Source organism: Phyllostomus discolor, chromosome 3 (genome assembly GCF_004126475.2).
Source record: "Phyllostomus discolor isolate MPI-MPIP mPhyDis1 chromosome 3, mPhyDis1.pri.v3, whole genome shotgun sequence".
Taxonomy (NCBI): Eukaryota; Metazoa; Chordata; class Mammalia; order Chiroptera; family Phyllostomidae; genus Phyllostomus; species Phyllostomus discolor.
In genome coordinates, this window is record NC_040905.2 from 200,032,333 (window position 1) to 200,046,386 (window position 14,054).

General features: G+C 46.0%; 1 protein-coding gene across 3 annotated transcripts in view; it reads right to left on the reverse strand.

Moving 5' to 3' along the window:
- Nucleotides 1-7,818: 7,818 nt before the first annotated feature.
- ASTN2 (astrotactin 2) overlaps nt 7,819-14,054 on the reverse strand; it is an 821,613-nt gene continuing 815,377 nt past the window's right edge. For all 3 annotated transcript variants that reach the window (XM_028509080.2, XM_028509072.2, XM_028509089.2), the window contains one exon: nt 7,819-9,753. In XM_028509080.2, the coding sequence (XP_028364881.1) occupies nt 9,516-9,753 (238 nt within the window). In that variant the 3' untranslated portion in view covers nt 7,819-9,515. The remainder of the gene's footprint in view (nt 9,754-14,054) is intronic.

Sequence of the window (14,054 nt, forward strand, 5' to 3'; positions counted from 1 at the left end):
GTTGAGGGCTGCAGTGTGTTCCATGACTGATAGATCCAACTGACACTGGGACAAGCAGATTAAACAAACCAAATACCACTAACCCAATTAATTACAGAGGTGCAGAATGAGCCCTGAGCTTGGCCCATCCCCAACTGGAAGCTTCACTTAGGACTTAAAAAGAACAAGGGCATAAAGTTCTCATCTCTGGCCCATGCCGATGCCCCAGCCAACCACTAAAACTTCTGCATCTTTTGTTCTGTGCGTGTTTGCTTTGTTTTTAGCACAAAGTCTGGTGTCTTACGTAAGAGAATATGTGGTTGGGTGAGAAGATCTTTCTCCCCAAAGTTAGGTATTCCTGGAACTTATAGTGATGCCAAAGGAATGGACAAGTGAACACTTAGGAGAAAGCAAACCACCAGCACCTACTGTGAGCTAGGCTCTTGGCCAGGCCCTTTCTTATTTATTTATAATGTCTTCCCTACAATGTCCCAGGGAAGTAGATGAATCTGGTGATTCCTGTTTTTTTTTGCATGGAAGAACTGAATTCCAGGTCTGTAAAGTTCCCATGTTTGGGGAGGCTGGAATTTAAATCCAAGTTTGTCTGGCTCCAAAGACTGGTAATCATTCCTCAGAATTACTCTATCCCTTAGCAGTTCTTTCTGTAGTTAATCTGTGCCTTGCCACATGGACCCGAGCTTCAACTTGGCTGACCCTCAATTTGTACTTCTCTGTTGATGGCAAGCTCACCACCTCACACACACAACACTTTTATATGAAGACAAAACTGGCCTCTCCACTCTATTCTCTTGAACCCCAACAAAGGAGCACATTCCTTTAGCCATGTGTATCTGGAGAGGAGATCAGGCCTTGGTATGGTCTCCATGTACACTCACAAGCTGTCTGTGATCTTGTTGGAAAGGTTCCTGGAAAACATCTAGATCTATAGCTCTTACACATGACATGCATCACAGTCACCTGGGAAACATGCAAGGCCACAGATTCCCGGGTTTCTCCTAAGACATTGAAATCTCAGTGAGTGGGGCTTAGAAATCTGTATTCCCCCCAAGCCTCCCAAATCATTAGGATGTTTCAGTTCAAGTCTCCAAATTACGTTTCATGGGAGATCAGGTTCCCACCAGAAGACATTTGCCCAAGGCCACACAGCTAAAAACAGGTCATGTTTTTATTTTCCGATGAGGCAAGGCCAGCCTTGCTATTCCCTGCAGATGGCCCCTCTAAAACACACGCCTCTTTCTTGTGCTGCCCCAGGAAGGCTGTTCGTTGACTGTGGAGCTGAATAGCCTGCAAGTGAGTGAAGAAACTACGTCATCCCTGATCATAAAACCTAGTGAACTGCAATCAGGCTGGTATTTGTACTACAGAACCACCTGGGGAGGCTGGCCTGATTTGGCATGGGCCTTGCTTCCTGAACAGAGGTAAGGCTTTCTTCTCCGCCCCTCCCTACCTGCCCAGACGTCAGGAGAGGGGACGGGCCTGAGGTCGCTGAGAGGTCAGGAAAGCACTGGAGATAAAATCAGCAAATGTTCCACTATGGCTTCTGCCAGCTGCATGACCTTGGACAGGTTCTTTTTCCTTCTGGCCCTCAGCTTTCCTTTGTCTAAAGTGGGAGCCCTGGCCTCTGCCATGGCTAGGAGAACAGAGCTGTAGCATCACTGTGTCTTGTTAGAACTGTGTCTTAGCTCTTGCAAAGGGTGTGACTCGAGGCTCACCACCTAACCTCCTGGTGTCTCAGGACTCATTCAGTAAAATGTAGTCTTGACCGTTTACTCAGTGCGAGTGGCAACTAAATAAGATACTATAAGTATTGCGCTTGGCAGAGACCCCAGCCTTGGAAAGTGCTTAGCAAATGGCAATTATTGCTCTTATTGTTATCAAAGTTTGTCATTCTAATCTGAATCCCAAGACACCTGCCTCTCTGGCCAAAGGAAAAAGTGCTGAGGCCTTACAGTTGGGCACGTTTTTTCCAGTTCCTGTATAGGTGGTCTTTCAGCCCCCTAGGGCCACCATGGCAATCCTATATATGGACCTTTGGCAAAGGGGACTGCTCTGTGGGTCAGAAGAAGGAAGCCCAAAGGCCTGTGCCAGAGACCCTGTGTAAACACTAATCCAGCCTCAGTTCCCCTTGTCTAACGGTCATGAGCCCTGATCATGATCAGCAGACTGATCAAATAACAGGGGTTTTGAGCCTGTGTAGAGCCACAGCAGTGCATGTTTTCTGACCACCTGGGGTATGCTTTGACCTGTCTTGGGCAGACATTAAACATGGCCCAACCCAGAAGTTTACCTCTTAGGGGACAAGAGATACCTAAAGGGTTAATGAGAACTCAATGGGCAAGGTACAAATATCACAGAAGTGCGGGGATTGTGAGAACCCAAAGCAGGAACCCCCATCCTGAATTTGGGGGGTCCAGTCAGAGCAGCTTTCTCTTCTGGGAGTTTGCTTTGTAAACCTCGATATCCTCTGCACATTGATAGAATTGTGTACTTGCTTTGCTTCCAGTTATGGGCCCTGAGGGCTTGAAAATCCTGGAATATTCAAGCTGAAGGATTCTTCAGTGATGTTCTAGTATAGTCAATATGTTTATGAAAAGACACTGAGAGTAACATGAGGCAGAAATTGGCCCAGGATCCCACAGCCTGTCAGGGCCAGAGCTGAGTCCGGAATCTGAATCTTACCTTCCCACTTGTGGGGCTCACTGGTCCCAGAACTAATAGCTCCTTGCCCAGCCTCCTCATCTCATCCTGACTCTGTCTCTGCCTCTGTCTCTCTCTCTCTCTCTCTCTCTTTCTCTAACAAATGTACATGCGTGCACACACACACGTGTCCATCAGAGCACACCTGTAGCCCCTTACCCTTCACTGCTGCCAACTCCTATAAAACAGGAAAACAGATCAGCTTGGCTTCGGCTGTAGCATGTACAAATACATGCAGCAAAGTTTCCAAAGGGAGACAGACAGTGAGTGCCTTTCAGGGTCTGGCAGTTTTACGGGCAGAGGCCTATTAAAAAGCACACCCCCACATAAAGCCCATGGACTGGCTACGGCATTCTCTCCAGTCCCCTTGTATGCTGCACTGATGGTGTACATGGGGAGGGCCACTCTTCTCACGAGATCCTAGGCCTGCATGTACTTCCCGGGGATCCTCCCTCAGGGTCCCCTCATTCTATGCATCAAGCTCAATCTTACTTGGTGAGCTAAGTTTATTATGACCTAAGTCCAATGAAAGGTTCCAAGAACAGAGAGAATCTTACCTAGTCCATGACCTTGTGTTGTTCATGGTCCTAACAGAACAATGATATTGAGAAGAATGCTAGAAGGAGGCAAGGAGTCCCCACTATAAGACCTCAGTGAAAAGAGTTACCAACTTCTGGGAGTGACAAAATGTCTTGGGGAGCCAGTGAAAATTTCAGCTGAGTCTGCCAGGCTGGAAGGGCAATTCCAGCAGAGGGAGCAGCACATGCCAAGGCTAAGAGGGAGGGTGTGTTAGGGCACTCAGATTTTTCAGTGTGGCTACAGGATAGGGTGTTGAGTACAAGAATAACAGCAACTAACACTTACTTGTTATGTTCCAGGAACTGTTTTAAGTATCTGACATGTTGACCCATTTCATTTTCCCTAAAATCTTTTGAGAGGTGCTACTATTTTCCCCATTTGGCAGAAGAGAATACCAAGACATGGAAAGACCACTAGTCCAAGGCTCTTGGACCTTTAGCAACCAGTGGTTTGTATGACCATGAGTGTGAGACTGGAGTTGTCTCTAGGGCAGTAGAGTTGGCTGGGGGTGCAGGCTCTGCTCCTGCCTTACTCGGATCTTAACCCACTCTAGACTAGCCGAGTGGAGACAGTCACTCTGCCTTTGTCAACTTCAAAGGGAGGTGGTGGAGATAAAAGGGAGAGAGGTGACAAATATTCCTTGTATATGAGTCACCATCTAATATCATCCCACATGGCCATGGAACATGCATCTTCCCCATGTGGTGGAGGCATATGGAGAACCCAGGACCCACAAAGTCCTTGCTCAAGGCCATCCAGCCACTCTGCTACAGAGGCAAGCCTAGGCCCCAGAGCTCCTCACCTCAGAAGGCAACAGAGTATAGTAGTTAAAATTCTGAAGTCTGATGACACCTGGGTTGAAATTTTGGTTCTGCCACTTCCTAGCTGTATGAGGCCAGGGAGTTTCTTAAAACATGTAGGGTTCAATTGTCTCATCTATAAAGTGGGAATGATAATTTATGTATCACAGAGTTGTTTTGAGGAGTGTAAAATATTACATATGTAAAGAATCTGGCATATGGTACGCACTCAATTAAATGATAATGGTAATGAGGTGAGGATGTGGTGATGATGATGGTGGTGGTGGTGACAATGAAGATGATGATGATAATGATGGAGGAGGGGAAGGAGAAAAGGGAGGAGATGATGAGGAGGAAGAATCTAGCACTCTTTCCATAAGTCTGGTGTCTCACTCCTCCATAAGATTCTACGCTGGCTTTACACAGCCCGTCACTATGGTTCACAAGCCTGCATTTGGAAGTCATAACACACTGGTACATAGTTACACACAGGTCCATGCATGATTTCCACATTAAGTTAAATGATATTTTTGGTTCTAATATGTTCCAGTTACTGTACTTGCATGATGTAAATCATGCCTCATGCATGCACTGTCCACTGAGACATGTGATTTATCATCCACTTCATGCCCCAACTGGTTCTGCCTACTCTAGCATTCAGACACCAGAGGGCAAAGAGAAGTTAGCAAGTCCTGTTGACTCAACCTCCTGGATACCACTCAGATCCAGCCTCACCATTGCAATGGCTCTGGTTCAGGCATTGCCTCCCTCTTAAACAATACTAATCTAGTATCCTATCCTGTCCTATCCTATCCTATCCTATCCTATCTATCCTATCTATCCTATCCATTCTACCTATCTTACCCTATCTTATTCTGTCCTGTCCTATCCTATCCTATGTAGTTTCCATGCCACTGGCTGTCTCCCTTCTCCCCACTCTCCTACCTGCAGCCAGTAGAGTCTTTTCAAAGTGCTCTTCTGCCCATGGAACATTCCCATGCTCAAGTCAATGCTTTTCAATGGCCAGCGTGGTATGCCTCTGCCAGCCCCTCTAAACACAGCCTTTACGTCTTAGCCCACACCAGTTGCTCACCATCCCTCAGACCAATATGTTGGTCTCTCTATTCATAATGCCCTTTCCCTATTGCTCCACTAACTGAACATCCTTTGACTGTGAAGGCTTTCCTGAGGCCTGCCTTCCAATGGCAGAGTTAATTGCACCCATTCTTTCTCACATAAATAAGCCACTGTAATAGCTATTTATTGAGAACTTTTGTTTTCAAGCACCCAATAATTATATAAATATATATAATATTAACTTTATATATTACCTAATTTAATCTTTCCAATAGTCCTTTGAGGTAGTGTCTTTAACCCCTTTATAGGTAAAGAAAGTGAGGCTACAGGAGGATAATTTAATGTCAGCTAGCCTGAGCCTCCTTTTAGCAAGATCATGTTGAGCTTGCCCCTTTTCACTAAAAATTGCACAGCCAATATTTAAGCCCACATTGGCATGACTCCAAAATGTCTGATTTTATCACACCGTATTTAGTTAGCTAAGTTCAGGAAGTTCCTTAAGGAAAGGGTCTGGTTCCCGTTCATCTCAGTACACCAAACCCAGAAATTAGTACTCAGACATAGGTTGAAAGTTAGAGGGACTTAGCTTTTGACTGAAGATGAAGAATGGGGCATTACATGCATTTGCCCAAGGAGGTAGTAAGCCTAGTGCTCACCAATTCAAAACACTTAGTCTGTCCAAGTTTAGATTTCAGTATCTCAATATCATTGCTTACTGTTGTAGCTATAAGATTGGGGACAGGCTATTCAACCTGCCTAAACCTCAGTTCCTTTCATTGTAAAATGGTAATCATAACAGCACATGGACTGCTTTGTACATGGTTAAATGACACGTGTGTGTAGAATTGTTGATTTGATGAGGATACCATATACAGCAGTTATCAGCATTTGTGTATGCAGTTCACTCTTTACCGTAAAGTCTACCCAAAGAAGACACTTTTTAACCATAGAGTATATGGGAGTCATCTAGGGGAGACTTCCTGTGCACCCCAATATACAACTCTGTGTGTTCACAACTTCTTTACTCCATGGTAGTGACCACACGAAAAGTCCCATCTCTGCCAGCACAGTGGGACATGAGCTCCCCTGGCATGTTCTGTGGCAGCACATGAATCCATGTTGTGGCCATGCAGAGGCCAGGGTGGGTGCCGGACCCAGCAGCCTCATTTACACTTCAATATTTTTTATTTTTCTTTTTCCAGTGAAACATCTTAACAAATATTGGTCTAACCTCCTTTCTTGTCATGGCAGGGCAAACACACACATATACACCTGTATAGTCAGGCTTCTGGAATCTCACTCTGGAGAGCCTTAGGGTGGCTGGTAAGGGCAATAGGCTCCACAGTGCCAGGAAACAAAGACTGAAACCAGAGAGGGATGTGGACAGAAGGACGGGCTGGGGACAGACTGACTGCAGATATTCTCAGGGGCCAGCTAACTTGGCCAATTGAGCAACTATCCAGAGGCCACAGCTGTCTGTTGAGAGCCTTAAAGAAAACCACGGACTTCTCCTTGGAGTTCTTGCTATTGGGTTAAGTTCCACCATCATGGCCACTCCTCTGACTTAATTTTTTTATACAAGTTACAATTCATAGACCTCAAGGCTGTTAGTTATTAATTCTATCTCTTAATCAGGCTTCTGTAAACCTTTCCCAGGCAAAATTTCCTAGCCATCACCCCAAGATTCATAGCATTATGCCTATTGTCTCTCTTAAGGGGAAAAGACTACTCTATAGTGTGTCGGATGCACTAGAGTCACTCTATTGCTCAGGCCTCACAACGAATCCAACAGGTTGGACTACCACTGACCCCATTTTGTTGACAACAACACTGAGGTTCAGACGTCAGCTTACTCACCCAAAGTAATAGCTGGTGAATGGCAGCAGTCAGATTCAGACTTAACCAGGTTCAGACCACCGCCCCAGCACACTGGGAAGTTTAATTTTCTGCAACAGTTGAGCTACATTTTTCTTCAGGTTGGGTCAAGACAATGGAAAGCTACAGCAAGGAGGAGACTCGGCAAAGGCTCGGGACCTACGGTTTAAGAAAGGGCATATACAAGAGGAATTTAGAACAGGGTTTGCCGTGTGTCCTGTGTCCCCCCACAGATTTATATCTTGAAACCTCATGCCCAATGTGATGGTACTTAGAGGTGGAGCCTTTGGGAGGTGATTATTAGGTTGTGGGGGTGGAGCCCTGGTGAATGGGATTAGGACCCTTAGAAAGGAAGCCTCAGAGAGTTCCCTTTTCCCTTTCACCAGTGAGGATGCAGGGAGAAGACTGCTACCTATGAAGTAAGAAGAGGGTGCTCACCAGACACCAAATCTGTCGACACCTTGATCTTGGACTTCCCAACCTCCAGAACTATGAGAAACAAAATGGTTTAAAAGTCACCTAGTCTATGGTATTCTTTTATACCGTAACTGAAAAATATACAATTGACAAAGACAGGCAAGTACATGATGAATGGTGACTATTACTTTTTTTGGGGGGTGGGTGGGTAAGATGTTGGTTCCTCTCTGAAAAGTCATTAGCACTGTGGGGAGAATTTACTCATCTGAACTCCACCTATATATTTCCAGAAATGTAAATCCAATAATCACACAAGCTTCTTGAAAGACCACCTTTGTGCTTAGGTTGTTGGAAGTTAAGCGGATCTCTAGGGACCTGAGTCATTTGGAACTACCTCCTTCCGCTTTGGTTCTCCATGTGGATTACTGTCCAGGTTGGGGGGCGTGGAATAACCTCCCTATGTAGATTTACAGAAAGGGGTTTATTGATCTCATCAGCACTCATTAATATTGAGAAGTTGGCATATTTTTAACAATTTATATTTTACTGACATTCAGTATCTTTGTCTCTCTGAACCCCCGCAGTGCCCAACTCCTCTCTGTAACAGGTGTCATCCTTGCATTGTAAAAGGTCTCACCTACATTCCACTTCCTCTAGCCAGCCAGCTTCTCTGAGCTAATGTCAAGATGTTAGAAGTCTATAATGCCTCTTTGTACTCCTTCTCCTCCCAGGTAACACACTGGAAGCAGTTCAAGTGTCATTTAAAAGATTTCAAAGGTGGACTGTCTCCGCCATGACTACAGGATCCAAGCTGTCATCACCTCTTGCCTGGAAAATGACAAGTCATCCTCTTTGGTGTTTTGTCCACTCCAACCTCCACCCTATAGCAGGAATGTTTTTCTTTCTTTCTCTTTTCATAAAGAGCAAGTAGGCTATTTCACTCTTGTGAACGTTCTGTGGTTGGTGGTTCTCAGGTACTTCAAATACTGTCAAACTTTTTATTCAAGGCTTCTGAAGCCTTGCCTAGCTTGTGGCCTTACCCCTTGTTACTTCCTAGTTTAATCTCTATTCTCAGTGAAAGTGCTTTCAGCCCTCGAATAAGTTACGTTTTCTCCTCTCTCTGGGCTTTTGCTCATGGTATTCCATCTGGCTGGAGCAAGTCCCAGGCTTCTTCCCTCTGTCTGGCTTTTCCCTCCCCATCCTTTGAGCATAGGTATCACTTTTTCAAAAGAGCATTTCAGGACCCTCCAGTTTGTCTAATGACCCAACAGTGAGTTCAAAGAACCTCTATTCTTCCCCTATCCCAGCCTGAAATCACCAGATGATTTCTCTATTTCCACTGGATGATAAGTTCCCTGAGAGCAGGGAGTTTCTCCTTCTTGCGTCCCATACCGGTGCCTGGCATATAACATACAATCAACATGTATTTGTTGAGGGCATAAACAGCGGTCCCCCATTGGTAAGAAACACTACCCAAGCAGAAAGAGAGACAATAGGAGTTTTTAATGCATGGAAAGTCCTGCAGGGACTCTGGGCAGACCCCCAGGCAGCAGGAAGAGGCAGGGGTCCTGCAAACTCAATACCATCTGGGAAAAAAAGTTCTCAAGACCCAAGCTTCCTCACTGCAACAATTTGTGGGGCCTTCTTCCTGATGCTGAAGAGGTCCGATTGTCTCTCCACAGGTCTCCTGCCGGGGTCCATGGCTGGAAGGAAGCTGAGAGGGCAGCAGGAAGGAAGAAGAGGAAAGGCCGCTTGGTCTCCACCTGAAAGCTCCCGCCTCAGAACTGACCACCATCCATAAGAAAATGTTTAAAAAGGAGAAACTTTTTGATAGAGTCAAATCATATCTTAGAAAAAAATAAAAGATAGAGTGAAATGGATAATTCCAGTGGTTGCAAAGTTCTCTGTTGGCTATCCACAAGAGAGAGAGTTTGCTTTGGCCTTGCTGGCAAGCCTCATTGCCAAGCGCATCCTCAGCTGTCCCCAGCCCACCCAGGCCCCAGGATCCACAAGAGTACTGCTCCCCCTGCCACGGAGAGTCTCTGTGCTCATGGAGGGTGGCGCCCTCCCTCACCGGCCCTTGGACTCCCCGTACGTGTTTCGGGCCATGGACACCATCTTCTCCTCGCACGTGATTTTGGTGTCCTTGAGGATGCTGTACCACACCATCCCCGCAGGCCGGACCTCCTCGCTGCGGCAGAAAAGGTAGGGCACGGTGTCCACGCGACTCTGGATGTAGGCGCTTCGCAGGAGGCTGGAACAGTGGCCGCTCACCCTCTCCAGCCGCCGCAGGATCAGGTGGGCCTTCCTGAAAGGGGGGAGGAGACAGTAGCAGGAGAAGCCCAGGTCAAGGAGGGTGGTGGAGTCTTTGGGGGTTGAATACAGACCAACAGACAAATTATGGTTTATTGTCCCAGCAATTTCCTATCTCTTCCTGACATGAGTGTGATACTTCAAACACTTACTCAAAAACCACCTTATCCTCTCCACTGCGCAATGTCTAAAAAATGAAAAAGCAGGATAACCTTTGACCTAGCATTTTTACTACTAAGAGAGGAGAGTCCTAGGAGGGATAACACCATCAGCTTTGGGACTTTTACCCAGTAGAAATTGTTATAATAATAAACAACAACTATAATAACCAAGATACATTGACATCATAGTGCTAGAAATTAAGTACTTAACATATATTTAAAGTTTGTTATTTAATCTTTACAACAGCCCTGGATATATTTTTATTTGTATTCACACTTAATAAGTGTGAAGGCCAAGGCTCGGAGAAATGACATTACTTGGCCAAGGTCAAACATCAAGGTGACCATTGGAGTTGGGTGTTTGAATCTAGGCCCTGAAAACCCACAAGTCCCTCTCTCACTGTGCTTTCATGCTTCTCTAATTCCCTCACATTCTTTTCTCACAGGCAGGAAATCTGGGAATCTTACATCAAAGCCTAGCATGTATGCCCCCAGATCAGAACTCCTCTGTATCTAATTTTTCTCTTCTCTAAAACAGGGATGGCGGTCCCACCTTCTTAAACTGACCGTGAGGCTAACTATGAGAAATGCCCAAAGCCTGGCACAGAGTAAGCACCTGATAAATGGCAGCTACTGTTGTAAAGAATAGTTACGAGGATGTCTCAGGATCAAGGTCACAACGAACAGTAGTATAAGAAAGAATCACTGTGCACTGTGGCGATCATTTACTTCATCCAGCACCGAGGGAGGGTCCCCAAGGACAGGTCACGGCTGCACAGAAAATGAAAGCTAGCAAGGATCTTTGAGATTATGTAGTCTGGGTTTGTCAAAGGCAAGAATATTCTTTGTCATAGGACATTTAGCAGCATCCCAAGACCTCTGCCCACCAGATGCCAAGGGCACTCCCAGTGGAGAACCAATGACCCAGTCTGACGCGCTCTCATTAAAGATGTGGAAATAGGTTTAGAGAGGGAAAGGAATGTCCTTTTCCTTGGTCATACCACTCCCTGCCAATGTGCCTGTCTCCTGTGGAATCCGCTTTTCTTGACATCCTATCACCTTCTAGATGCTCAGGAATCCCAAGGGGCTAAATAACAGGCTCCCTCCTGCTGTCCTCTCCATGCCCCTCGGAGACTCCGGGAGGTAGGACGTTTTATGACAACAGACCCCACAAATGGGAGACTGTGTCGGGCACCTGCATGGCGGCTGGAAAAGGGCTGGGCTTATGTGTGTACGTTTTTGTGGGCACAATTTACAAGGCGCCTTTCAAAAAGTCCTCTTTGTATAGTTCACCACTCGGCTGGAATATTTCCTGAGGTGCCAAGAATTCATAGCTTCGTAATCACACTTGAGTGGCTGCGCTGCCCACAGTCCTTGCTCCCTCTCGGCAGGCACCTCTAGGGGAGCAGCCTGAGGAGTTCACTCCTCACCCCTCCCCACTGGAGTTCTTGCTCTGTTCCTTACCAGCTCCGCGTCCTTGGGAAACTTACTTAATGCCTCTGAGCCTGTTTCTTCTCTTGAAAAATGGGATTGTTGTAAAGTCCCAGGGGATAAAGTCATTGGCTACTCATTTATTGAGCATTTATTATATGGCTGAGCTCCCCATCCAGTGGGGAAGACAGACACATTAAAAGTCACAACACAAGTGGCAACAGCAGTGATTTATAGAGGCACCGGATCTGTGGGAAAAGAGAGGACTGTGCCTAGGTAGGATTGGAGATATCCAAGAAGACACCTGAGTAGGTGGGGAGCTTGTGCTGAGTCTCATAAGAGGAATAGTCAGGTAATGCAGAGGGCAAACACATAATAGGAGGCACAGTTCGAGGCATAGACATGAGGGATTACTTGGAACTTATTCTGAAAACTTAGAGCTGGAAGCTGGCATGCTAGTAGGGGCACAGTGGGAAACCCAAGAAGTGCCTTTGAAGCTCAGAAACTGGGTGTATAAAATAATGGTGCACTGTACAGGCCCTGGAGCCTGACTGCTTGGGTTCCAATCCTGGCTCAGCCACTTACTAGTTCTGTGGTATTGGTGAAATTATTTAACCAATTTTGACTCAGATTCCTTACCCATACGATGCAAATAATAAGTGCATCCATCAGCAAGGGTGGTTTACACAATAAAAAAAGAAGCATGAATCAATCAATAATAAGCCCTCAATTAATGATGTCTATGATTATTGTCTCAGGGTAAGCAGGGAAGTGACTGAAGGGTGTCAAGCAGCAGAACAACAGGTTGAGAGCCGCAGTGTTTGAAAACACTCCTGGCTGCTCTGACGAGAATCGAACCGGGGGAGAGCAAGACAGGCAGCCAGAACAAGGTAGGGAACACATCCAGGCGTCATTGTTCTTAGAGGTGCTAGTTTGCTTTTTCTCTCCGTGCTTTCACACAGCTCCTTATTTTTTGTTTTCTCATTTATAAAAAGGGAATGATATTTCCTACCTCATAGAGTTATGGCGATGATTCAGCAATGCGTGTAAAATGCTTAGGAAACTGTGTGGCACATAGTAAGCCCCTCATGTGTGTTGGAAAACCTCACCACCATCGTCACCACGTCTGCCACCACCAGCATTATTTGTATACTGGTTTAAGCCTTGGGCATCTTCATAAGTCAGTGGTAAGAGACAGCCAGACAAAAATGGTAACAGCTTCTAATACAGGGGCAGAGTGCTGGGTTGAAGAACATGCTAGGTGCTATGAGAATATATAAAATGGGCACCTAATCCTGAGTTTGGGGGCTCCGAGAAGTCTTCCTAGATGGTGTAATATCTAAGCTAGGTCTTCAATGAGTAAACTTTTTTTTTCAGGTAGACAGAGAGGCATAGGGGACAGCCCCTCCAGAGTTGGACTATAGAGAGAGCTGAGATGAAACATTTGGCTCTGAAGCCCCAGATTCAAAGCTTAGCTCTACCACTTAGACATGTGAATCACGAGCAAGCTCTTCACTGCCACTAACTCTTAGTGACCATGTCAGGAAAAGGGGGATAATAACAGAATTTGGGAGAGGGTAAGATAGCCTGGGTAATTTGGTTAGCTCTCACTACATGCTAGCCATGGCTCAGGGTAGCATCTGATAAGAGAAAGCACACAGGTGTCAGAGCGAATTAGTGCGAGTCACTGCTCTTCAACGAGCCTCAGCTTCCTCATTTGTAAATTGGAAAAGAGACGCTTCTCTTGTGGGGACGTTAGGTGGCAATGAAACGACTGGCACAGATAAGCATCTGGCACAGGCATCTGTACACAATCAGCACTACACCAATGGCATTTTGCTTAACTGACCTCTGCTTTTTCTCCACCATATGCAACACCCCAGCCCATTGGTTTGCATTCAGGCCACAGAGACAGAAGAATTCAGAGGGTGAAGCCATGGAGAGGAGGGTCGGAGGTGCTCAAAGGCTGGGGAGGAGGAGGGGGAGCAAGATACCAAAGGTGAGAGTTCTGGGTAATAAGCTGTGGGCAACAGAGATCCATAAAGGAAAGGCCAGGCATGCTCCAAGCTTTCCCTGGAGGTAGAGGTCATGGGTCAGAGTGACCACTTTTCTCAAATACTGAAAATGATATCTTCCTCATTGCAGACAAAACTCAAACCCTCTGGGATAGGAAGCAAGAGGTGAAAGAGGGCCACCACACATTAATTTATTGGTTGTATCAGCTGGCAAGATTGAGACAGGGCTGGCTTGGGAAAGAGTCAGGGGCTGGGATCAGATGCCACTTCTCCGGGAATTGTAGAACCTTTGACCAACTATTCTATTCCCAGGACTATTACCCAATCCGCTGTTGACACAGTTATCGCACAGAGACCTAATTTGTAAGGGGGCTTGGAGTGGAGAGGAAGAGGAGAGGCAATAAGGAAACATTCCTGTTGGCCCCTCTCCCTCCTCCCAGCCTCCTTGAGTTGAGCTTAAATGTCTCTGTGATAGCTGACCTCAAGCTTAATGAGGATCAAGGGCATGATGTGGCTGCTAAAACTTGGAACACAACCTCCGTAAGTGGAGAGGGCAGATTAAGAGTAGTAACCACTTCACTTATGCTGCCCTGGTCCATCTGAAGAACCCTGGTCACTTCTGGTAAGAGGGATATATTCAAATTGTAGCCAGACCATGATTCTGAAGGTTGTCTCAAAAGCAAGCCTTC